Genomic DNA, 26451 nt, shown 5'->3' on the forward strand with positions numbered 1-26451 from the left:
AGTGACAGCGCGGCCAGCTATCCAGGCAGCACAGCCGGGCCCCCCTCCAGTCTTAAAACCCTCCGGGCCCGGTACAACACTCCCCCCTGTCCCCCCCTGATGGCGGCCCTGGTTGTGGGTCAAAAGTTAAAGGGAAAGTTATGTGATATTATTGGGCCAATGGCTTGCTGAAATTAGCCAATCTTGGCTTAATAAATTGGCAACTGTTTAAAAAACATCTGATTGGTTGCCATGGGTTTTAAAAGTCCCGTTACAATTGTGCTTGTTATTACATTATCCCTGTGTCAATTTTATGGTTTAAATTTTGTTTCATTGTAGCAAGAAGAAGTGATGTGGGGTGACCCCTGCCTGAAAGATCTGAAAAAGGGAGAAATCATCCAGTTTCAGAGGAGAGGTTTCTATATCTGTGATGAGCCGTATGAGCCAATCAGGTATCCGCAAATGCCTTAGGTTATATTTATCTGTTACTGCACAGCAATCACTTTGTTCTTCCTCCTAGAGCCAACACGGCTGTTTTGATAGTAGAACACCTTCAATTTTGTGGCTGAAAGGAATCAGTAGGGACCATTATTATTTGTAGATGCTGATTTTCAAAAGGATGGGAGTAGTGAGCAGAGCCCTAGCCATTTGTCATGCTAATCTTCTAGATTGAGAGGAGACAAGAGGGACTGAGTTGCCACAATATAGACTAGTACATGGCTAGCATGAAGTCAGGCAGAGTAGTCAACACTATGGATATCAAGGCTGCCAGTCAAATTATTGGCCATACAATTTTTTTTCCTACAAATGGTTCTTTATGTTTCTAGCCCTCACAGCTGTAAGGAGGCCCCATGTGTTCTGATTTACATCCCAGATGGGCACACCAAGGAGATGCCAACATCAGGCTCAAAGGAGAAGTCCAAGTCTGAGGCTACCAAGAAAGAGGTACGGATCTAGGCATGGCAGCATAACTGTGGGCATAACTGGTTTTCTTCATTTAAAGGGACAGTTCAGTGTAAAAATAAAAACTAGGTAAAAAGATAGGCTGTGCAAAATAAAAAATGCTTCTAATATAGTTAGTTAGCCAAAAATGTAACGTATAAAGGCTGGAGCGACTGGATGGCTAACATAATAGCCAGAACACTACCTTACACTTTTCAGCTCTCTAACTCTGAGTTAGTCAGCGACTTGAAGGGGTGCCACATGGGACATAATTGTTCAGTGAGTTTGCAATTGATCATTATCATTCAGCTCAGCTTCAAACGCAACAGTTATGACCCATTTGCCCCCCCCCCAAGTCACTGATTGGTTACTGCTTGGAAAATAATCCGTGGAAACAAAGATCTGAAAAGCAGTACTGTTATGTTAGACACCCGGTCACTCCAGCCTTTATACATTACATATACATAAAATATTGAAAACATTTTTTATTTTGCACCGCCTATCTATTTTTCCAGTTTTAAACTTTACACTGAACAATTCCTTTAAGGTGGAGACAGTATGCAACACGATGCTTAATAAAACTGGATCACAACAAGAGAGCATTGATGCTGTTGATGAAACCGTTGCATTTTCTGTAAGCCTTGTGCGTTTGTTTCTTTCATTTGGAACTCTTGTGTGTTATAGGCCCAACCCAAATCGAAGGGTAAAGCTCAAGTAAGTGCAGCTCCTCTTGCATCTCCAGAAGAGGATCCAGTTGCTCTTTACAACAAGGTTTATGCACAGGGAGATCTAGTAAGGGATCTGAAAGCAAAGAAAGCTGCAAAGGCGGAAGTTGACGAAGCTGTAAAGCTCCTCTTGTCTCTAAAAGCTCAATACAAAGAAGTCACAGGGCAGGAATATAAACCGGGCAGTGCCACAGCGCAGAAACCAGCTTCCAGCCCAGCAGCCACAAGCAGCAATACAGCCTTGTACGATAAAGTGTCTGAACAAGGGGAGACAGTCCGAAAACTAAAGGCAGAGAAGGCACCAAAGGTAAATATGCAAAATGAAAGTATGTAGGCTTGGGGCAAGCAAATACAGTAACAGCTGTTTAGTTTTATGTTGCCTGCCTCTTGTGTAGACCTCAAAGTCACTGTACAGTTACCAGGATTTATCTAGAATGAAATATATGGAATTCAGTGGAACGTCAGGTTCTCTAATGCTTGTATCTCTTTATATAGTGAATAAAGTACCCCCTATTGTAAAATATAAGGATATTATAAGTTACCGAGGAGTTTCATGACCATATAAAAACACGAGGCCGAAGGCCGAGTGTTTTTATACAGGTCATGGAACTCCGAGGTAACTTCTAATATCCTCATATTTTGCAACTGGGGGGACTTTATTTATTATAATACACAAGTTTCAGTGAGTCATGTGACAGAAATGACATCAGAACTCACCGTTTATAAGGATATAATTTACAGGATATTCATGGCTTTTGTGTATTATATTCTATTTATAATATATTATATATTCTCCTAGCTTTGTCTCCTGGAATAGCTTTATAATATACCTTAAAAATGCATATACATTCGGACATAACAGTGTAAAATTGCCCTTTAAAGAACTTTTGCAGTTTAAATTAGTATTTTTTTTATTTTTATGTGTAATGCAGGTACCCCCCGCTGTTTTGTGGGGTGTTGGGCCGGACAGAACTTGAAATGTGTAAATTACTTATTGAGCGTTTACTTGCTCATCAGTCAATGTAACAGTAGCAATAGACCTGAGCAGAGAAGCATCAGGCGACCCTTCCAGTCGAGTGCTAATATGAAAACAAAAAATATAATGTCATTTTAAAAAGCTTTGAGTAGAGGAAAGACAGGAAAACCTGTGCCAGCTGCATGATGTCTGCTGTAACTGATATGGGAAAATAAACACATGCTTCTATTTCTTTACTTTATTCCAACTGATGTATGCTGCCTAAGGTTCTTTTATCTTATCTCTTTCTCATTCATTCTTTCACTCTCTGCACGTGGGTCTTTCCATGCGAAACATAAGGATCAGGTAGATGGAGCTGTGAAAACCCTTTTAGCTTTGAAAGCAGAATATAAACAAGTAACAGGTCAGGAGTACAAGCCTGGGAGCCTTTCAGTAGTCACAAACGGTTCCTCTCCACCTCCCACTAGTCAGCAGTTCTCCCACGCCTCAGATTTGGGATTGTACAACAGAGTGGCCGCGCAAGGAGAGGTGGTCCGACAACTTAAAACCAAGAAAGCCCCAAAGGTACGTTCGTGTTTCTCTCCTGACTGTGGCATCTGACCTTTTTCTTACCCCAGCCCTGTGCACCGAAGTTGGTACAAAAGCTTTGCATGCTGATGAGGCCAGTTATAAAGTTTCTAATTGCAACAGCTTAAATTTTGGGCTCATCATGGCAACCACAGGGAAGATTTGTGACCCTGAATATGCCCCCAGTAGCCTCCTTTATCTTCTGTTCTACTAATTCCACCAACACTGATATACACTATATACAATATATAACAGGGCTGGTACTGTATGTAAGGTTTCAGTTATACAATGCCACTTTATAGCCATTTCTAGCTTTAGTTCACCTTTTAAGACCTATATTCTCTCCCGTTACTCTTTATTTTTCATACATTCCATTGCTCTTAGCTTTTCCTGTTTCCTACTTTGGTCTTTCCTTTCTCTCTCCGCTCTGCCAGGATGAGGTAGAAGCAGCTGTGAAACTTCTTTTGAATCTTAAAGCTGAGTACAAGAAATCGACTGGGCAGGATTATAAGCCTCAGGCACCACCTTTATCTCAGCCACCAAGGGAACCCTCAAACATTATGTCTGGTCCAGTCCCAGGGGTCCTCAGTTCTACGGACTGTGCAAGTCTGTATGAGAAAGTAGCTCAGCAGGGCGATCTTGTCCGCAAGCTGAAATCTGAGAAAGCTTCAAAGGTAACTCTATGGCTAGATGTTCATAGTGCAGGCTCTGTGCTGTACAGAGCTTGGTTGTTTGTTTTGAATCACTAAATATGATGAGAAGATCTAAAGCTTCTATCCTCCTTCTGTCCTCCCTGTAAATAAGGTTATTTGTTTAAAGGGGAACTATCGCGAAAATGAAAATGTAATATAAGCTTTAAATACAAACAATTAAAAATTCTGTACCGTTTCTGAAATAATTAAGTTTATCTTCACTATTCCTCTCTCAGCATCATTCTCCTCATTCTGTCTTCATTTAGGAGTTGGGTGTCAGATGAATGATCCAATATATCTTATAGGGGCTCCTTTTACTTAGAAGATGTATTAGAGCTCACTCTATTAAAACCATCAAAAATCCTGTCTCTCTACATGCAGAATTTTTGTAAAAGGCATTTATTTTTTTAGATTTTGTTTCTACTGGAATCAGTTATTAGAGTGAGCTCTAATACATCGGCTAGGAAAGGAAGCCCCCCTATAAGATATATTGGATCATTCATCTGACACCCAACTGCAGCATGAAGACAGAATGAAGAGAAACAGATGCTGAGAGAGGGATAGTGACTATAAACTTGATTTCAGAAACAATGCAGAATGTTTAATTTATTATATTTAGAATGTTCCTTATTTCAGTATGAAGAAGCTTATATTAAATTTCCATGATCGTTCCCCTAAAATAGTGATAATAAGCTCTGTATAACAAGCTGCAGTCTTTGCTCCTAATTCAGAGGATTTATCTGGGGAATGATAAAGTTGTAAAGTTGGAATGCAGGGTCTCCAAAATATGGGCGTTATTTTGTTTTACTCGACAATTAATTTTATTTATTTATTTATTTATTTAACAGGATAAAGTGGACGAGGCTGTGAAAACACTGCTGGCTTTGAAGGCTGAATATAAGGAGAAGACTGGGCAGGAATATAAACCAGGACAGGCCCCGGCTGCTGCTGCTGCTGCCACAAAAAAGGATCTGGACAAACCTGCAAGTTCTCGGGCAAATGGCTCACACAATGCAGAGGCAGAAGAGCTGTATAACAAAGTGGCCAGACAGGGGGAGGAAGTCCGCAAAGTGAAGTCTGAAAAAGCTGCAAAGGTGAGATGGCAAAGCAGCACAGGCAGCTGGGGAGGAAGGATGGAAAGGCCACATGCCTCTTATAAGGGAAGATTACCTTTAAATGAAATCCACTGATGTTTAGAGATGCGCATTTATCTCTTATATGTACTTCTACACAACAGCTGCATTATTTCTTTCACCAAGAGGGCAATTCTCAGCAGCCATTATGAAGTCTATCTTCTTTTAAACCACTAGCTGATTATGATAATGATGATTCATTGTGTGTGCAGGTATCCATTCAAGGGGTGGTTCACCTTTCACATAACTTTTAGTATTTTATGGGATGGCTAATTCTAAGCAAATTTTCAAATGGTCTTCATTATTTTCTTTATAGTTTTTGAATTATTTGTCTTCGTCTTCTGACTCTTTCCAGCTTTCAAATTGGGGTGGGGGGGGTCAGTTTAAAAATAAAAACTGGATAAATACAGATGAAGCCACTTGGATTTGTGAATTAAATGCGTCATGACTCAGAGTTAATTGAAGAAACTGTGTTATCTAAAGTTATCTTAACTCATTTAATGCATTTAACCTTTTCATTAGCATACCAAAGCACCATTGTTCACAATGGTGAATGCTTTAATTAGATGGGATGTTGTGTCACAGTTTTCTGTGTTAAATGAGATAAATGGGATATCTGTGTTTAGTTATTCTGTGTCAAACAGACAAACCAAAGTGGCTGCATCTGTAGGCTGTGCAAAATAAAAACATGTTTCTAATATAGTTAGTTAGCCAAAAATGTTAGACTGGAGTGACTGGATGTGTAACATAATAGCCAGAACACTACCTGCTTTTCAGCTCCATTGGTTTACACTGATTGGTTACCAGGCAGTAACCAATCAGTGACTTGAGGGGGGCACATGGATCATAGCTGTTGCTTTTGAATCTGAGCTGAATGCGGAGGATCAATTGCAAACTCACTGAACACACATTTAGAAGGACACACACAAAAAGCCAAGCGTCGTTGAGTAGCCTTGATTCACACTGGTGCTCCGTCACTGGCAACCACTGGGTTAAATTCAAATGTAGGATATGTGAATCAATAGGCAGCAGACTTGTTTCGGCAGCAAGGGCCTTTTTTCAGGTGTGTACAAATCACAGTAAAAAATTGCTTTATAGGATCACACAGTAAGTCCCACCTCTTAATTAGTAATGCGAAACACAGTTAACCATTACCACACTGGATACTCTTAGTATACTTTTAAATAACATTTCACCATTGACCTATAAAATTGTATATAAATTTAGATAAACTCTTTAAAAGTCCATAGAAAGTCCATAGGGAGTCTTATAATTGTGAAGATGGCATATGGTGTCCTCCAAATCCATCTATTGTGCCAATACTTGTGGATGAATGAAAGTGCGCTCACCTCCAGAAGTTCCCCATAATATAGTGAACTCAAAACTACACATAAATATAGATAAAAACAATAAATAGTTACTAGAAGGAACTGCTCATTAAACGAGCCTACCTATAGGATACCTTGTTTCAGCTGCCTGTACACACGCTTGAAAAAGGACCCTTGCTGTCCGAAACATGTCGTGTGGATGCACAATAAACACTAATTAGCAGGTATTCTGCTGTTTGCCTTTTGAAATATGTCCCACGTGGCCCCCCTTAAAGTTTCTGATTAACTCAGAGTTAGAGAGCTGAAAAGCAGGAAGTAGTGTTCTGGCTATTATGTTACACATTCAGTCACTCCAGCCTTTATACATTACATTTTTGTCTCACTAGCTATATTGGATACATTTATTGCACAGCCAATCTATTTACCCAGTTTTTATTTTTACACTGAACTGGTTCTTTAACTCAAAGCTGAACAACCCTTTTCAAAGAATATTCCGTGCCCACAATAATATAAATTCACTCCTGATTCCAGTTTAAGTAAATTGAATGGATAGGATGCATCACTTTTCCATGTGCGGTGGCATCTTTATTACGCAGTACTTTTAGCAGAAAGCAGTATGGCAGCAACTTGCTCTTTTTCCCACTGGACAGGAGAAAGTTGATGCTGCTGTAAAGAAGCTTCTGGATTTAAAGGCCCAGTACAAAGCCTTAACAGGCACAGAATACAAACCAGTGGCTGCCGCAAGCTCCGATAACAAGAAGCACAAGGAGAAGGAGAACAAGTCTGAGAAGCAAAGCAAACCGTCAAAGGCTGGAGAAGGGTCCCAGAAGAAGGATACCCCCAAAGATCAAGGGGACAATTCTGGGGCTGGAGAAGGTCAAGGTCCCAAAAAACAGACCAGGCAAGTTACAACTGATGACGCTAATTTTTGTAATGTAAGGTTAACCACTGTTAGATCAGTGTTATGACTAAATTCTCTGTCACTTGCTCTGCACTCATGGTATTCAACCTGTTCTGTGTGCCCCAGACAATTTGGCCGGCCTCCTTCTCCTCAGGCGCGAATGCACGCGATGGGGGGAAATCGACTGGAGGGAGGGGAAATCGACTGGAGGTGGAGGGGAGAGGGACGGAGGGAGGGGGAGAGGGACGGAGGGAGGGGGAGAGGGACAGGAGGGAGGGTGAGAGGGAGAGGGACAGGAGGGAGGGGGAGAGGGACAGGAGGGAGGGGGAGAGGGACAGGAGGGAGGGGGAGAGGGACAGAAGGAGGGTGAGAGCCACAGGAAGGAGGGGAGCACGACAGATGGGCGGGTGGCAGAGGGAAGGGGAGTAAGACTGAGGGGTGTGAACACGGACTAGGGGTAGGCAGAAGACCATTTTATAGGTAGCTACCCAGCCCCCCTATTGTTGCTTCCTAGGCAGCTGCCTCTTCTGCCTACCCCTATTTCCTAGTTCTGCCTATCCCTAGTTACAGCCCTGGTACAAGGGGGACACAGATCTATTAGATCTTCCTGCTTCCACTCAATGTCCTCCTTTCATTTTTTTTTTAATCTTTTATCAGGTTGGGATTGGAGGCTAAAAAGGAAGAGAATCTACCAGACTGGTATTCCCAGGTAAGCACTGAGATGGCAAATTACTGAACAAGTCACTTGTGTGGCAACATTTTTAGTTTTTGGCTAATCGTGGTTATTAGTCAAGTTCTAACCAGTAAGTTTCTTATGTAGGTGATCACCAAATCAGAGATGATTGAATATTATGATGTCAGTGGCTGTTACGTGCTGCGTCCCTGGGCCTTTGCCATTTGGGAGGCCATTAAAGAGTTCTTTGATAAGGAGATAAAGAAGCTCGGTGTGGAAAACTGTTACTTCCCCATGTTCGTGTCTCAGGCTGCGCTGGAGAAGGAAAAGACCCACATTGCAGATTTCGCTCCGGAGGTAACACTAATCTGAAGTGCCTTTGGGAGTTCCAGGTGTGTGTTCCTTGCTCGACTGTCTTGCTGACTGTTCATTCCTTTTTTTCCCCACCTAGGTTGCCTGGGTTACAAGGTCAGGAAAGACGGAGCTAGCAGAACCAATTGCTGTACGACCCACGAGTGAAACTGGTAATTACTTCATGTCTGAAAAAAGAGAATCTATCCTTTTCCCAAAACAGTTTTCTCATTTGCCTCTAGTGGTCGTCGATATTTGTATGAAACGTAACTATATTGTAATCGTCAAAGTTGTGTTTCTCTCCTTTAGTGATGTATCCTGCTTATGCCAAATGGGTGCAGTCCCACCGAGATCTCCCCATTAAACTTAATCAGTGGTGTAACGTAGTGGTAAGTTGAACATACGTATCTTGCTTTTGGCTGTACATGGGTATGTATTTCAGACTGGGAGCTTTGGTTGAGTTTTTTTGTTTCCTTGTTTAGAGGTGGGAGTTTAAACACCCTCAGCCTTTCCTCCGGACGCGCGAGTTCCTTTGGCAAGAAGGACATACGGCGTTCGCTACATATGAGGAAGCTGCAGAAGAGGTAAGAGCCTTTTTATTAGGTCAATATATTTCGATATCCATTTTACCATATTTCTCCCTGATCATGACACACTTCTGTCATCCCTCACAATAAGTAGAAATTATTTTACTTCACAAAACCCTGTAGTTACTAGTTGCGTAAAACTTACCCCATCTCTTAATTGAGCAGATATTTAGTCAGATTATTTCTCCTAATGGGTAACAATTCCATAAGCCTGAAAGCAAAACTATGAATCTTGATCATATTCCTATTTAAAGGATAAGGAAAACTTAAAAATAAGTGAATATAATATTGATGAGAGTGCTATTCTAAGAACTTTTGCAATGTATATTCATTATTTATTGGTTTTTAATTCCAGAATATTAAAGGATACATGTACTATTAGCATGAATGAATTTTGTTACAACAGCACCACCTGCTGGTCATTTTCCCACCAGTCTGACCACCAAGTAGTCAAGGAAGTTGTCCGGAGAAAGAAAGAGGCTGCTCTGATGTTCTTCTGCTTAGGAAAAAAATTAGACACCTTTCTCAAATCTTTCCTAACCAGAAAAACATCAGAGCAGCCTCTTTCTTTCTCCTGACAATTTCCTTCAATACTTGGTGGTCAGACTGGTCAGAAAATTACCAGCAAGTAGTGCTGTTGTAACAAAATTAATTCATGTTAACAGGACATGTATCCTTTTAATATCTTGGAATTACAAAGAAAAACAATGAAGGTACATTGCAAAAGTGGTTAGAAGAGCAGCCTCATCAATTTTACATTCACTTATTTTTAAGGTTTACTTATCCTTTAAAGGGGGGGGGTTTTCACCTTTAAGTTAACTTTTTGATGTAGAGAGGGATATTCCGAGACAATTTGCAATTGTTTTTCATTTTTTTTATTATTTGTGGTTTTTGAGTTATTCGGCAGCTCTCCAGTTTGCAACGTCAGACATCTGGATGCTAGGGTCCAAATTACCCTAGCAACCATGCATTCATTTAAATGAGAGACTGGAATATGAACGGGGGAGGGCCTGAATAGAAAGACTGGTAATAAAAAGGAAAAATATTTTTGTAGCCTTACAGAGCATTTGTTTTTAGATGGGGTCAGTGACCCCCGTTTGAAAGCTGGAAAGAGTTAAGCAAATAATTTAATAAACACTAGCAAATAATTAATGAAGACCAGTTGAAAGGTTTCTTAGTATTGGCCTTTTTATAACATACTGAAAGTGAACTTATAGGTGAAACACCCTTTTAATAATTGTTGCTGCAGTTAAGTGGGAATGCAGCTGCCATAATGCTTACCAATTGAAAAGGGGCTTAGAGTTACTCGAATTATCCGGTGGTTTTTCTCTGTCCTAGGTCCTGCAGATACTGGATCTTTATGCCCGTGTGTATGAGGAGCTCTTGGCTATTCCTGTTGTAAAAGGAAGAAAGACTGAGAAAGAAAAGTTTGCGGGAGGGGACTACACAACCACAGTGGAAGCATTTATATCAGCCAGCAGTCGTGCCATACAGGTACCTATTCTGTGCATCCTGCTACTAACTGTCATTTTCAAGGGTATACAAAGACTATTAAAAACATACCAGTCTGTACCTAGTCAGGGACTGCATTTACTACCCTCAACCAGCCCCTAGGTGGCAGCAAAGAGCTTACCAGTATACTGTATTAAAGGGATCCTGTTTTTATATTAAATTTTGAAATCTGACATGGGGCTAGACATTTTGTCAATTTCCCAGCTGCCCCTGGTCATGTGACTTGTGCCTGCACTTTAGGAGAGAAATGCTTTCTGGCAGGCTGCTGTTTTTCCTTCTCAATGTAACTGAATGTGTCTCAGTGAGACATGGGTTTTTACTATTGAGTGCTGTTCTTAGATCTACCAGGCAGCTGTTATCTTGTGTTAGGGAGCTGCTATCTGGTTACCTTCCCTTTTTTCTTTTGTTTGGCTGCTGGGAGGAAAAGGGAGGGGGTGAGATCATTCCAACTTGCAGTAAAGAGTGACTGAAGTTTATCAGAGCACAAGTCACATGACTTGAGGCAGCTGGGAAATTGACAAAATGTCTAGCCCCATGATTTCAAAATTGAATATAAAAAAATCTGTTTGCTCTTTTGAGAAATGGATTTCAGTGCAGAATTTTGCTGGAGCAGCACTATTAACTGATTCATTTTGAAAAAAATGTTTTTTCCCATGACAGTATCCCTTTAAGCACATGTTATCTCCCGCTGGAGCCCAAGACTGCAAGTATTGCTTGTGCCTCCATGCAACTGCAGAAGCAGCCAATGGATACCATCATTTTTCTAAATAGCATGTAAGGGGGTGGACTGTGATGTGAGTGGGAATGATTGTAAATGATTGACAACTGGACGTATGGATGGAAATTTTGGATGTTTAAAAATGTGAGTAAAATAATGTGTTACCAAAGAGCATAAGGTATAACAGGGAGGAGCTACGCCCAGGGAGTGGTCTTTTGTTCCAAGCAGGTGCAGTTAGTCGGCCTCCTTAAAGGATCAGTAACATAATTTTGTTAGTATAGATGAAAAAACAAACACAAAGGCATATTAACTTTTTAATCGTTAAGTCTTTATTAAGAAATAACCAAAAATGATGTATGGATCAGTGCCTATGGCAACAGAGAAAAAAACAAAAATAGTGCAGTATAAAAAATTTTGCGTCAGCGCCCGGTGCCATACTGCACTATTTTTGTTTTTTTTCTCTGTTGCCATAGATCATTTTTGGAAATTTTGACTGCAGCTGAGAGACACTGCAAGGATCGGCAAGGGAATGTCAATCTAAAAGACTGACTTTTTTCCTATATTGTTTTTGTTTATTAAGAAATAACTTACCGAAACTCTGCTTGCTCTCCTTCAGAAAAGGCGACGCGGCGACAATCCATCATGCGTCGATTGATTTCTCCTCCCTGGCTATCTCCTTTAAGGAAAGCAGGGAAGAGAAATCAAGCGCCGCACGATGGATTGCATTTTCTGAAGAGGGAGTGCAAGCAGAGTTTTGGTAAGTTATTTCTTAATAAAGACTTAGCGATTTAAACGTTTAATATGTCTGTGGGTTTTTTTTCATTCTATACTTAAGAATTTTTTTTTTTTTTTTTTAAATTGATGTTACTGGTCTTTTATCTACAGAGGCACTAGTTGCCGTAGCCAGAGAGGGCTTGAGAGAACTGGCAGTTTGGACTCCAACGAGGAGGTAGAGGCTTAGAAGCCGTGGTTCTGCCACAGATAGGGTGGAAACCGGAGCACAGGAGAGTGTGGACAACCTGAGTCAGAGGAAAATAAAATTCCTACCCAGGAAGGTCAGTGGGCACCGGCGTGGTGTCAGGCTGGCTGAAGGAGGAAGGTGGCACGAAGAAAATTCCTGTCTGGGGCTAAGTGGAGGGGCGTAGGTCGTACACTGGACTGCTTGACTGGCAGGTGGTGCAAATCCTTGACAGAGGTTCACAAGTCCAATGGTTTGTTGGGAATGTACAGCGGTACTTGGACTCACATGTAACTGACGCAGCAGTGAGTAACGTTGTGCTGAAACCAGATAAAGATTTTCTGTTCCAGTTCAATTTCAGTGTACTGTGCCTTTAAGTGTCGGACGGGGCCCTTACAAACAGACAGAGATGTGATTGTGTGAAATGTTCAGGGTAGAAGCCGCACACTTGTCTCATGCGAAGTAACAGTGTAATCCTTATAGGTACATTTCCCTTTATCAGATAAACTGTGCACACCATATAGTTATCTGACAGCAAGTAATCTGACAGCAAGTAATCTGACAGCAAGTAATCTGACAGCAAGTAATCTGACAGCAAGTAATCTGACAGCAAGTAATCTGACAGCAAGTAATCTGACAGCAAGTAATCTGACAGCAAGTAATCTGACAGCAAGTAATCTGACAGCAAGTAATCTGACAGCAAGTAATCTGACAGCAAGTAATCTGACAGCAAGTAATCTGCAACTTTACCCAAGAGAAGGCAAGTTGACAAATCTTGTCAGAATGGACCTGCATATGGGATTATAACCTGTTTTTTTGCATTTTGTCTGATTTATCTTCTTTTAAGGGTGCAACATCACATCATCTTGGTCAGAACTTTTCCAAAATGTTTGAAATTGTATTTGAAGACCCTAAAACACCTGGGTTAAAACAGTATGCATACCAGAACTCATGGGGGCTTTCAACTCGCACAATAGGAGCAATGGTCATGGTTCATGCAGACAACACCGGGATGGTGCTCCCACCCAGAGTAGCCTGTGTCCAGGTATGTGTAGCCTTCACTTTTAAATTCTTATTTTAAAGGAGATGGAAAGCTACAGAAGTAGTTTATTGCCAATAAATTAGCCACAATAGTGCAAGATATAACACTATATTCATTCTGCAGAATGCTTTACCATACCTGAGTAAACCGCTCTAGAAGCTCTGTTTGTTTAGGATAGCAGCTGCCATATTAGCTTGCTGTGACATCACTTCCTGCCTGAGTCTCTCCCTGCTCACTCATAGCTCTGGGCTCAGATTACAGCAGAGAAGGGGGGGGGGAGCAAACTGAGCATGCTCAAGCCCTACCCCTGGAGGTTTAAGATGAAAACAGCTATACAACACAATAGAAGGAAAGAAATGTGGTGTTTCTTTAGACAGAGGACTCTGAGCAGCATTACTTTGGGGGTTTACTGGTATATTTAGTTGGAGCTTTCTGATAAGGCTTACTTAGTTTTAACTAAGGATGCACCGAATACACTATTTTGGATTTGGCCGAATCCTTCATGGAAGATTCTGCCGAATACCGAATCCAAATTCTCATTTGCATATGCAAATTAGGGTTGGGAAGGGGGAAACTTTTTTACTTCATTGTTTTGTGGCAAAAAGTCACGTGATTTCCCTCCCTGCCCCTAATTTGCATATGCAAATTTTGATTCGGTTTGGCCGGGCAGAAGGATTCGGCGGAATCCTGCTGAAAAAGGCCGAATCCCGAACCGAATCCTGGATTCGGTGCATCCCTAGTTTTAACCTTTCCTTCTCCTTTAAGAATCAACTTTAGTAAATCTGGAAGTTTTATGAAATAGACAAAATATTTTCTAAGCACTTATGTGAATGTTTCCTTACAAGCTTCCAATCAGTATTGCCCTCTGCTCATCTCCTGCAGATAATAATAATTCCCTGCGGCATCACAAACACCCTCGCTGAGGAAGACAAAGATGCCCTCCTAAAGAAATGTGACCAGTATCTAAAGCGCCTTCTAAACGTCGACGTACGGGCACGCGCAGATCTGAGGGACAACTACTCTCCGGGATGGAAATTCAATCACTGGGAACTCAAGGTCTGATAAGCCAGTTGTTTGTCTGGATATTCACCATCTCTTATGTATCAGTCTCTCTGTAACACAAAATGTAACAGTCCTGGAATTAAAAAAACAAAACAAATGTAAACTCTCAACCCTCTAACGTAAAATAGCTCAGAGTTGGCAATTTTACATTTTTTTTTTTTTTTTTTCAGGATTTTTGCAGTTTTTACAGTGCTAACATAATGAATTTAAAACAATAATGCCGCCTGCTGTTCAAGTCAGCTGACTGACCACAGCCAACAGAAAATGAAAGGGATACTGTCATGGGGAAAAAACATTTTTTCAAAATGAATCAGTTAATAGAGCTGCTCCAGCAGAATTCTGCACTGAAATCCAATTCTCAAAAGAGCAAACAGATTTTTTATATTCGATTTTGAAATCAGACATGGGGCTAGACATATTGTCAATTTCCCAGCTGCCCCAAGTCATGTGACTTATGCTCTGATTGAACTTGTGCTCTGATTGAACTTCAATCACTCTTTACTGTTGTACTGCAAGTTGGAGTGATATCACCCCGCTCCCTTTTTCCCCCCAGCAGCCAAACAAAAGAACAATGGGAAGGTAACCAGATAGCAGCTCCCTAACACAAGATAACAGCTGCCTGGTAGATCTAAGAACAACACTCAATAGTAAAAACCCATGTCCCACTGAGACACATTCAGTTACATTGAGAAGGAAAAACAGCAGCCTGCCAGAAAGCATTTCTCTCCTAAAGTGCAGGCACAAGTCACATGACTGGGGGCAGCTGGGAAATTGACAAAATGTCTAGCCCCATGTCAGATTTTAAAATTGAATATAAAAAAATCTTTTTGCTCTTTTGAGAAATGGATTTCTGCTGGAGCAGTACTATTAAAGGAAAACTATACCCCCAAAACGAATACTTAAGCAACAGATAGTTTATATCAAATTGAATGACATATTAAAGAATCTTACCAAACTGGAATATATATTTACATAAATATTGCCCTTTTACATCTCTTGCCTTGAACCACCATTTCGTGACTCTATCTGTGCTGCCTCAGAGATCACCTGACCAGAAATACTACAACTCTAACTGTAACAGGAAGAAGTGAGGAAGCAAAAGGCAGAACTCTGTCTGTTAATTGGCTCATGTGACCTTACATGTGGTTTGTATCTGAGTACAGTGAATCGTACGATCTCAGGGGGCGGCCCTTATTTTTTAAAATGGCCATTTTCTATTTATGATTACCCAATGGCACATACTACTAAAAAAGTATATTATTATGATAATGGTTCATTTACATGAAGCAGGGTTTTACACATGAGCTGTTTTACTCAGTATCTTTTAATAGAGACCTACATTGTTTGGGGGGTATAGTTTTCCTTTAACTGATTAATTTTGAAAACATTTTTTTTTTACTTTCCAACAATTTTTATTGACAAAAGGATAGACATTACAATCATGTACATTGAGCTAGAGAAGCTCAGTAGGCATACAGTATAAATCACAATAAGTAGCACATGAGTCTGCAGCAGATGTAAGTTTGTGCAGATATATCAGTTACAGTACTATCCAAAGTCATTCATAATGAAAAAAAACACAAAACACACACCAGATACCAAAAAAAAAAAAAATTCACACTTACTGACCCCATTGACTATATGCCACAGACGTGTATCAAACTCTCTCACTAGTGTAGATATAGACAAGCAGAGCAGTAAATAGCAAGTAACAAAACATGTAGCTAGATAGAGCAGATTCGGCAAGTCTATTTTCGTTTAAACCACTAGACAGAGGAGTAGAGAATAGTCATTTGCTTTTTCTCTGATCAATTCAGAGCACAGGTTTTTCTCACTAGCTAAATTTTCTGCCGACTGGTCAGGTGAACAGCAGCTGGCTCTCCCGTTTTTAAATGCACTTTATTAATTTAAAAACTGCTAAACCAGAATATAATCATGTAAATTGAATAAGTACTTGGAAGAGTGATTTAACATTCATTTTGATAAGTTGCATTTCATGGGTTGTGATTTAGACCCTGGTTCATGATTTAAAGGACCAGAAAAGGCGAACCAGCAATCCATCGTGCTGCGCTTGATTTCTCCTCCCTGCCTTCCTTATATGAGAGATCCAGGGAGGAGAAATAAAGCGCCAATCAATGGATCGTCACCGTTTCGCCTTTTCTGAAGAGGAGCGCAAGAAGAGTTTCGGTAAGTTATTTCTTAATAAAGACATAGCGATTTAAAAGTTTAATTTGTCTTTGTGTTTTTTTTTCGTTCTACACTAACGAATTAAAAAAAAAAAAAATGTTACTGATCCTTTAAAGATTTGTGAACATGTCGTACACTTTACACCTTATATTGCTTATTCTGTCTAAACTCTCCTGCACCCCTTAAACCTTTAGCTTTACTCCTTCCTAATGCAGTTTAGTTTACTCTATAGAGCAGGGACAGATGAGAACATTTGAGGAGATTAGTTTCTCTGCGAAAAAATCGCCTCTTCTTCAGGTGACTAATCTCCCTGAACTGCCTCTCTGCCGGCTAGAATCTAAATCCCCAACTGCCAATTTCGGGCAACTTTGGAAAATGAATCGCTCTGAGTGCCATCCCGCCAGCGATTCAGACTCTAGCCGGCCAGAAGGCAGTTGGAGGAGATTAGTCGCCCGAAGAAGAGGCGATTTGTCGCCGGGCGACTAATCTCCCCGAATCTTCTCATCTGTCTCTGCTCTTAGGGAAATATTATAGAAGCCTGTGCTGCTACTTTAGGGCACCGGTACAGTAATGATTGTCTGGAATTAAAGACAAAGTAACTGATACCATTATAGCAGCATGAGGGGGGTAGTAAGATTGAAAATCTTTATTGATGTTTATTAGGGATGCATCGAATCCAATATTTTGGATTCGGCCGAACCCCCAAATCCTTTGCGATAGATTCAGCCGAATACCGAACCGAATCCTAATTTGCATATGCAAATTAGGGTTGGGAGGGTGAAAACCTGTTTTACTTCCTTGTTTTGTGACAAAAAGTTACGCAATCTCCCTTCCCATCCTAATTTACATATGCAAATTCAGATTTGGTTTTGCCAGGTAGAAGGATTCGGCCCAATCCGAATCCTGTTTAAAAAGGCCGAATCCTGGCTGAATCCCGAACCGAATCCTGGATTGGTGCAAAACTTGAAAAATAAAGCTGGCACTATTCCGACACCCCAAAAAAATATGATCAACTTTAGTGAAGTCCAGGAGTCTCAAAATATTTGTAAAGTAGTACAAAAAAGCTTTATTTACATCTTGTATAAAAAATAAAAGCCTGACGCGTTTCGTGTCCCCCTGGAATGGTGCATCCCTAATGTTTATAATTGTCCAGTAAGCCTCCATATTTATTTTCTTAGGCATAATTCCTCTTGGCAATGTGGAATTGATACAGTAGTTCATGTGGTTCATCTGTTCTTCACCTGTGCAGGGTGTTCCAATCAGGCTTGAGGTCGGCCCACGAGACATGAAAAATAAGCAGTTTGTCGCAGTCAGGCGAGACAATGGGGAGAAACTAACCATCCCAGAGGGTCAGGCCGAGACACGGTTAAAGGAAATCTTGGAGGAAATTCACACAAATCTTTATAACCGGTAACATCCCAATTTTCTGCATTTTTGCTGCGGATTAGGCTCTTGCTACTGCTGTCCATTGTGGAAAGAATTCACCATGAATTTGCTCTTCACATTGGGAATTCGGCATCAGCAAAACATAATGTAAAGGAAGCTGAACTTTGCCACAACCGTAATTACTTTCTGCCTCTCTCACAGGGCACTCGGCGATCTGACAAGTCACATGGTGGTAGCCAACAACATGGAAGAATTCCAGAAGCATTTGGAGAAGGGACAGGTACGTTCTGATCATTGGAAAATCTACAGGCGACCTGCCTATTTGTTACATGACTTGGTGCTGCTGTGTGTCCCGTCCTAGATTCACCTGTTGCGTCTAGTGTTATTAAACTATTACTCCCTCCATATACCGTAAACTCCACCTTGTTTACACCAGTTAAAGGAGAACTAAACCCTAAAAATAAATGACTAAAAATGACATATTTTATATATTGAACTTATTGCACGAGGCTAAAGTTTCAGCTTGTCAATAGCAGCAATGATCCAGGACTTCAAACTTGTCACAGGGGGTCACCATCTTGGAAAGTGTCTGTGACACTCACATGCTCAGTGGGCTCTGATTGGCTGTTGAGAAGCTAAGCTTAGGGCTCGTCACTAATTATCCAGCAGAAAATGAGCTTCCCCTGTAATATAAGCTGATGCTACAGGTTTGCTGATTATTAAATTCTGATGCTAATTGCACTGGTTTCTGTGCTGCCATGTAGTAATTATCTGTATTAATTACTAATCAGCCTTATATTGTGACATTTCTATTCTATGTGTACTGTATATTGTGAGTGGGCCCCTAAGCTCAGTAAGTGACAGCAGCACAGAGCATGTGCAGTGAATCAGCAGAAAAGAAGATGAGGAGCTACTGGGGCATCTTTGGAGACACAGATCTTTACTGCTAAAGGGCTGTGGTTGCCTTGGGCTGGTACAGAAGCACAAAACATAATGTACAACATTTCTAGACGACTTCTTTAGTTAATATTTAGTTCTCCTTTAAGCTCCTTGTGATGTTGATGATTTCATCTTGCTGTTCTTGGGATTCCAAAATTAGCTTGTAAGCCTCTTGGTACACCACACACACAAGGGGGTCATTTATCAAAATCCAAATTCTTCTGATTATTTGATTAAAAAAAAGTCAGACCAAACCAGAATCCACAATTTGACTTTATTTATGATTAATAAATAAAAAAGCACGGTTTAATCGGATTGTGGAAAAATGCGATAAAATCGAGCAAAACCCCGAATCATACTTTTTTTTAGGATATTTTTCCCGAATCACAAATTTTTTCAGGCTTGTTTTTCTAAAAAGCCAGAATTTTTCAAATATTTGCCTGAAATAGTCAGATTTTCGGGCTAATTTCAGCGCAGACCACAGAAACTTCCACATAGGATAGGGACCTCTCCTATTGACTTACATACAACCTCGGCAGGTCTGAGAAAGCGGATTTTTGGATTCAGATTTTTGCATCCTCGTGGTATAATAAATCTAGAAAAATGTTAGTTTTTTTTTTTTCCTCTAAAAATTCAGATTTTTCCAGTTTTTAGCATTCGGACTTTAACAAATAACCCCCTAAATGTACCAGGGTGGGATTCCATTTAGAGAGCTGTACCAAACAAAGAGGGATGGAAGTGATTCCCTTGGAGGATGTAGGAACAATGGGGTATAACTTGCACCAAAAGATGGCAGAACAGGAAAAAGTCAAGAAAGCCCCCTCCCCCCTTGCCTAAATCCCTAACCACCATTCAGTCTCAGTCCTACTGTATATTTTACCTTTAAAAAACGTAAGCAATGCAGTTAGCACATCAGAAGTTCATCACTTGCCTGCCCTAATGGCCGAGACACACGCTGCAATTCGGGGAGATTAGTCGCCCGGGGACAAATCTCCTCTTCTTTGGGCGACTAATCTCCCCAAACTGCCTCCCCGCTGGCTAGAGTGTAAATCGATGGCGGGATAATACTCTGATCGATTCGTTTTCCGAAGTTTCCTCGTGAGGCAACTTCGTGCGACTTCGGAAAACGAATCGCTCCTTATGCCATCCTGCTGAGGACTTACATTTTAGCCAGCAGGAAGGCAGTTAGGGGAGATTAGTCGCCCTGAAGAAGAGGAGATTTGTCCCGGGGCGACTAATCTCCCCGAATTGCAGCGCGTGTCTCTGCCCTAAGGGTCAGGACACACAGGCAGATTCGGGGAGATTAGTCACCCGGCAACAAATCTCCTCTTCTTCGGGGCGACTAATCTCCCCAAACTGCCTTGCTCTGCCTTCCGTTGGCTAGAATGAAAATCCCCGGCGGGAAGGCACTCGGAGCAATTTGTTTTCTGAAGTCGTCCGAAGAAGAAACTTCGGGCGACTTCGGAAAAAGAATCGATCTGAGTTCAGGGAGATTAGTCGTCCCGAAGATGAGGAGATTTGTTGCCGGGCGACTAATCTCCCCTGACCTGTGTGCCCTGACCCTAAATGTGTGATCTTTTGTGCTGAACACTTGTTTCTCCTGCAGATTGTGCAGATCCCATTCTGTGGAGAAATTGAATGTGAAGATTGGATAAAGAAGATAACAGCCAGGTAAGTGCATCTGCTGAGAGCTACCCAGTGTATCAGGCTGGAGAGGGCGTAGGGTGGGTTATGGGAATCTGGTCTGGCCCTGGTATTTCAAATAAACAGAGACCCAAGCAGCACAAGCCCCTCTGGCATTTGGCACAATCCACAGATTTCTGATCTCTTATGTGATTTGACTATTAAAGGGGTGGTTCACCTTTAAGTTAACCTTTAGCATGTTATAGAATTGCCAATTCTAAGCAACATTTCATTTGGTCTTCATAATTTATAGTTTTTTGCATTATTTGCTACCTTTTTCTGACTCTCCCTTTTTCAAATTGGGGGTCACCGACCCCATCTAAAAAAACAAATGCTCTGTAAGGTTCCAAATGTATTGTTAGTGCTACTTTTTATTACTCTTATTTCTATTTAGGCATCTCCTATTTCAGTCTCTTATTCAAATCAGTGCATTGTTGCTAGGGTAATTTGGACCCTAGCAACCAGACGCCACATGAGTGATTTCTATGTGATTTCATGTATTGAATTCTTTTGCAACAGGGATCAAGATCTGGAGCCAGGAGCACCTTCCATGGGAGCCAAAAGCCTCTGTATCCCCTTCAAACCTCTAAACGAGCTGCAGCCCGGCGCCAAGTGCGTCTGCGAGAAGAACGCGGCCAAATTCTACACGCTATTCGGCCGCAGTTATTAGTGGACGTGACCCTATGCCCACTGTAATAATCTCTTTATTTTTAATAACAAAGAAACAGACAAAAAAAAACAAACAAAAAAACAGATAACAGGAGCCATTTGTCGTGTAGTTCTACTGTTACCATGGCTACACCGCTTTTCTTTTTTCTCGAAACATCCTCAATAAAGTAAACTATGAGATTATACTTGATCTGCTCCTTTTATTGAAAGTGAAAAGCCAGTGCCCATGTCAGTGGGTCAGAAAACAAGGAGAAGCAAGCTGGCTGCTCTATGCTCATAATTGCCATTGGCTTGTTTCCGTCTGTCCATATGTATTCAAGGAGAAACAGGCGAAGGTTCTCTCATGAGAGCAGAGCATATAACCATTATGCTTATTATATTATAATGCCCATCCCTTGTGAATGTGCTTAGTGGCCACTATTTCAGGCAGCAGGAGGAATGTCTGAAAGAATCGGTGCTTTGAGGTTTCCTATTGGGAAGTAATATTCAATGTTTTGCTTCTGTTCATCACTGCAGACTAGTGATTGGCGAATACATTCGCCAGGCCTGAATTCGCAGCAAATTTACACGTTTTGTGGCCGGCTAACACATTTCACGCGTCAACACTATTCGGACGCCCATTGCCTTTAACTCCGGTGGCAAAATTGATGCAAGCGTCAAAATTTGCACGGGCGTCAAAATTCGCATTTCGCAAATTTTTCACCCTTTTTCAGTAAAGCGGGAGAAATTCTCCAATCGCTACTGCAGACCTCTAGAGAACCAGCTTCAGTCACAGACAGAACCCTGTCTTGTACCTCTGCCTATTATAGATCAGAGAAATCTCATTAAAAGGGGGTTCTCCTTTAAGTTAAAGGGATACTGTCATGGGGAAAAATTTTTTTTTTTTTAAATGAATCCGTTAATCGTGCTGATCCAGCAGAATTCTGCACTGAAATCCATTTCTCAAAAGAGCAAACAGATTTTCTTATATTCAATTTTGAAATCTGACATGGGGCTCAACATATTGTCAGTTTCCCAGCTGCCCGAAATATTAGGCTGTAACAAAAACTAGCAGTGTCTGCATTCTTCTTTACAAACTCAAACATTCCAACTGTTTCAAGATTTTGTTTTCTTTTGAATGTCTGAACTAATATTGAGTTGTATAATCAGTGTTTCTGAGAACTGCTGCACATCTGTGTTACATGGAGTCCACCAACTTCCAACAACCTGTGTTGTATTGTAGCCATGGGGGCAGCCACTCACAGCTGAAAAGACAAAAAAAGGCACAGGATACACAGCAGATAACATATTCTGTGCTTGAATGGCTGCCCCCATGGCTACACAGCAGCTTGTTTATATAAACTATAGTAGTACTTATCTGTTATCTACTGTGTATCCTGTGCTTGAATGGCTGCCCCCATGGCTACACAGCAGCTTGTTTATATAAACTATAGTAGTACTTATCTGTTATCTACTGTGTATCCTGTGCTTGAATGGCTGCCCCCATGGCTACACAGCAGCTTGTTTATATAAACTATAGTAGTACTTATCTGTTATCTACTGTGTATCCTGTGCTTGAATGGCTGCCCCCATGGCTACACAGCAGCTTGTTTATATAAACTATAGTAGTACTTATCTGTTATCTACTGTGTATCCTGTGCTTGAATGGCTGCCCCCATGGCTACACAGCAGCTTGTTTATATAAACTATAGTAGTGTTTCTGAAGTAAACACACCAGTTGTGCCAGTGCAGCACAACACTACAATATATTGTCATTAGTTTAAAGCACATTTTTTGGTGTTACTGTTCCTTTACAAGTGCTCAGCCTTTCCAGGCACGTCACTGCCTTTGGCAATAAGGACACACAACATTCTTTCTCTGTCGTCTTAGGGGGACACAGGGACCGATGGGGTTAAGCTCCATCCTCCAGGAGGCAGGACACTTGAAGTAATTAAAGGGGCGTGGCCAACGGGCTTTACCCCTCACACTGTACATTCCTATTCAGTTTTTTAAGTGTCCTGCTACCGGGAGGCTGGATCTGCGTTTGACGCTACGTTCAGCTCTGTCTGATACCCGGGGTGAGGCCGAAAAAGCAGGGTTACCTGTTTTTTGTATGGCAGCCCCCTACGTGGTGATACACACCGGGGTCATTCTCTAGCATAAAGCTATACAGACCACCTAGACGTTGCCTGTACTGCAGAAACCAGTACAGAGGGTCTAGCCGGTGTGGGGGGAAAGGTAAGTGGCATTTTACCTGTTAACAGGAACGTTGCCTAACCTTGGTTTCCCCCCCATTGCCCCCCCCCTCCACTTCCCCCCCCCTGACCTCCACCGACGCTGCCCTTCTGGGGTGCTGGCCACAGTATCCGCTCTATAGCCTGTGTGTGTTGGGCGCATGGTCCGTCTTCTGTGTCAGAGGATGGAAGCGCTGGTTGTGCACTTACTTGCGCTGAGCCGGGAGCACCTGAGAGTGGAACGCATATGCGTTCCACCTTCTGATTCTCCGGCGGCCATCTTTTTTCGGCGCGAATTAACGCGCTGGTGCGCATGCGCGCACGTATTGGAACGCATACATGCGTTCCAGGCGGCCATTTTATAGCATACAGCGCAACGATAAGCACGCTACTGACAGGCTCTCCAAGAGAAACACTTTCTGTGATCTACTGGCGATACCCCACACACTATACCTTCATATATAACATGGCAGAAGGTAGGCCAGTGGGAATATTCACGAGGTCGGGGGGGAAGGTCCCTACTTCAGCACAGGTGAGATACCTTGCTTGTACAAATTGTCAGAATAAGTTTTCAGGGGGCCAGGGGGAGTCGCTGTGCAGGTCTTGCACGCAGGGGCAGGGTGCAGCCAGCGCCTCAGGGAGTATTCCACCGGCACAAGTGGAAAATTCTCCTAGAAGTGACACAGAGGAACCAAATCCTAGAGTTCCAGTTGAACCTCCGCCCCCTCTATGGGCTGTTCAATTGTCCCAATCCCTAGCATCTCTACAGGGGTTACCTGCCATTGCAGACAACCTAGGAAAGGCTCTAGTCAGACTTAGTCACAAATCCAGTACTAAACGCAAACGGTCAGATGACACAAAAGATGATGATGCCAATTCTACTAGATCTGATGAGTCATCTCCTGAGCGACAATTATTTCATTCTGAAGGTGAAATTGATTCTTCTGGGGCTTCTTCTATGGGTGAGGAAGACTATCAGGATGAGGGCAGAGACCGTGAAAATTTACACGATGTAGACAATATTATCAAGGGCGTGCTTGAGGTACTGAATATTTCTCAAAAGCCCAAACAGACTGATAACGCACCTACGCTATTTAAAAGACAGCATAAATCAACAGTATGCTTCCCAGATAATGAGCAATTACAGAGTTTGATTCAGGAGGAGTGGAATTCCCCCGAACATAAATTTCAAGCTACCAAAAAATTCTCAAAGTCATATCCATTCCCAAAGGAATTGGTGGAAAAATGGTCTAACCCACCGGCAGTTGATGCTCCAGTGTCTAGACTTTCAAAATCCACCACTCTTCCAGTCACTGACTCGGCAGCATTCAAAGACCCTTCGGACAGAAGGCTCGAAGGTTTTCTAAGGGCAATTTACACCTCTGCAGGGTCGACGTTGCGTCCCTGTTTGGCATCAGCATGGGTGTCCAGAGCTATTCAAGCATGGTCTGAGGGCCTAATTAAGGACATTCAGAATGGAACGTCCAGACAAGAATTGTTAACCTCTGCTCAAGCCATAGCTGAGGCCTCTAGTTATCTCTGTGATACCACTTTGGATACATCTCAAATCACGGCGCGCACTTCAGCTTTATCCATTGCAGCACGCAGAACACTGTGGCTCAAAAATTGGTCTGCGGACCTTAGTTCCAAAAAGTCATTAACTTCACTGCCCTTTAAAGGTCAACGTCTTTTTGGAGAAGAGCTGGAAAAGATCATCTCGCAAGCAACAGGGGGCAAGAGCACTTTCCTACCACAAGCCAAAAGCAGAGCGGCCGCTTCACATAGAAAGGGGAAATTTTTTCGTGGCCACAGCGGCAGATATACAAGACGTAACAGTTCCCCTCAAAGATCTCACTTTCGACCTAAATCCAACGATAAAGGTCGGCCAACCTGGAAGACCAATAGACCTCACAACAAGCCCTCAGGAGATAAGCCCACGTCAGTCTGACGGGGCATTCCCTCCGGAATCGTTGGACTGGATAGGGGGCAAGTTACTTCGATTCCGGGAGGAATGGACCCGGCATTCTACGGATGCTTGGGTCAAAGAAATTGTGACGGAAGGATATCATCTAGACTTCACAACTGTTCCACCCAGGAGGTTCCTCATGTCCAGAGTACCTCACAACCCTCAGAAGGCAAAAGCCTTTCTACAGTGTATAGACAAGATGGAGAGATCCGGAGTTGTAGTTCCAGTACCCTACACGGAGAGATTCTCAGGGTTTTACTCCAACCTGTTTACAGTACCAAAGAAGGATGGGGGACTACGGCCAGTACTAGATCTCAAGGGTCTCAACAAATTCATTCGGTCGATACGCTTCAAGATGGAAACGTTGAGGTCGGTAATTCGGGGGATGGAACAGGGTCAACTGATGATGTCCTTAGACATCAAAGATGCCTACCTACATGTACCGATTTGGCCTCCTCATCAATGTTATCTCCGATTCGCATTCAAAAACAAGCACTATCAGTTCGTGGCGCTTCCGTTCGGACTATCGTCCGCCCCCAGAGTGTTCACGAAGTTAATGGCTGTAACAGCGGCCACGTTGAGGCTACAAGGGATTTCAGTGACCCCCTACTTGGACGACCTCCTCCTGAAGGCCAGATCAGAGATGAGGGCCAAGGAGGATTTACAGAAGGCGGTACAGTTGTTACAGGACTTCGGATGGACCATCAACTGGTCGAAGTCCAATCCCCACCCCAGCCACAACATGTTGTTTCTGGGTCTGGAATTCAACACGATTTCGCAGACTGTAAGTCTACCCGCAGAAAAACAGATCAGGATCAGGGATCAGGTGCGGTCACTCTTATCCAGCCAATGGATAACGGTGCACAGGGCAATGCAAGTTTTAGGGACGATGGTGTCGGCCATCGAGGCGGTACCTTTCGCACAAATACACCTTCGACCGCTTCAAGCAAGCATTCTTACTTCATGGAAAGGGGGTCCGCTATCTCGACTCCTTTCATTATCACAACCGACAAAGAAAGCATTGCGGTGGTGGCTGAGTCCGAAGAACCTAGCAGTAGGTCAATCCTGGGCAACCCCGAACTGGGTTGTGATATCAACGGATGCCAGTCTTCAGGGATGGGGTGCGACTTGCTACAATCAGTCAGCACAAGGTCTATGGTCTCCCGAGGAATCCAGACTACCGATAAATATCCTAGAACTAAGAGCAGTAAAGCTAGCCCTAGCTCAATGGACGAGACAGCTTGCAGAAAAACCAATACGCA

General features: G+C 42.2%; 1 protein-coding gene across 3 annotated transcripts in view; it reads left to right on the forward strand.

The window, feature by feature from the left end:
• eprs1.S (glutamyl-prolyl-tRNA synthetase 1 S homeolog) overlaps positions 1-21193 on the forward strand; it is a 58370-nt gene extending 37177 nt beyond the window's left edge. Inside the window, exons 16-34 of one of the 3 annotated variants that reach the window (XM_041563878.1) lie at positions 319-431; positions 807-924; positions 1606-1953; positions 2962-3186; positions 3624-3863; positions 4730-4975; positions 6993-7243; positions 7901-7952; positions 8064-8273; positions 8368-8440; positions 8577-8656; positions 8750-8851; positions 10193-10348; positions 12890-13087; positions 13967-14140; positions 17583-17743; positions 17921-17999; positions 20265-20329; positions 20861-21193. In XM_041563878.1, the coding sequence (XP_041419812.1) occupies positions 319-431; positions 807-924; positions 1606-1953; positions 2962-3186; positions 3624-3863; positions 4730-4975; positions 6993-7243; positions 7901-7952; positions 8064-8273; positions 8368-8440; positions 8577-8656; positions 8750-8851; positions 10193-10348; positions 12890-13087; positions 13967-14140; positions 17583-17743; positions 17921-17999; positions 20265-20329; positions 20861-21011 (3042 nt within the window). In that variant the 3' untranslated portion in view covers positions 21012-21193. 3 annotated transcript variants of the gene reach the window in all.
• Positions 21194-26451: the final 5258 nt, after the last annotated feature.

This window comes from Xenopus laevis, chromosome 5S (assembly GCF_017654675.1).
Source record: "Xenopus laevis strain J_2021 chromosome 5S, Xenopus_laevis_v10.1, whole genome shotgun sequence".
NCBI classification, from domain to species: domain Eukaryota; kingdom Metazoa; phylum Chordata; class Amphibia; order Anura; family Pipidae; genus Xenopus; species Xenopus laevis.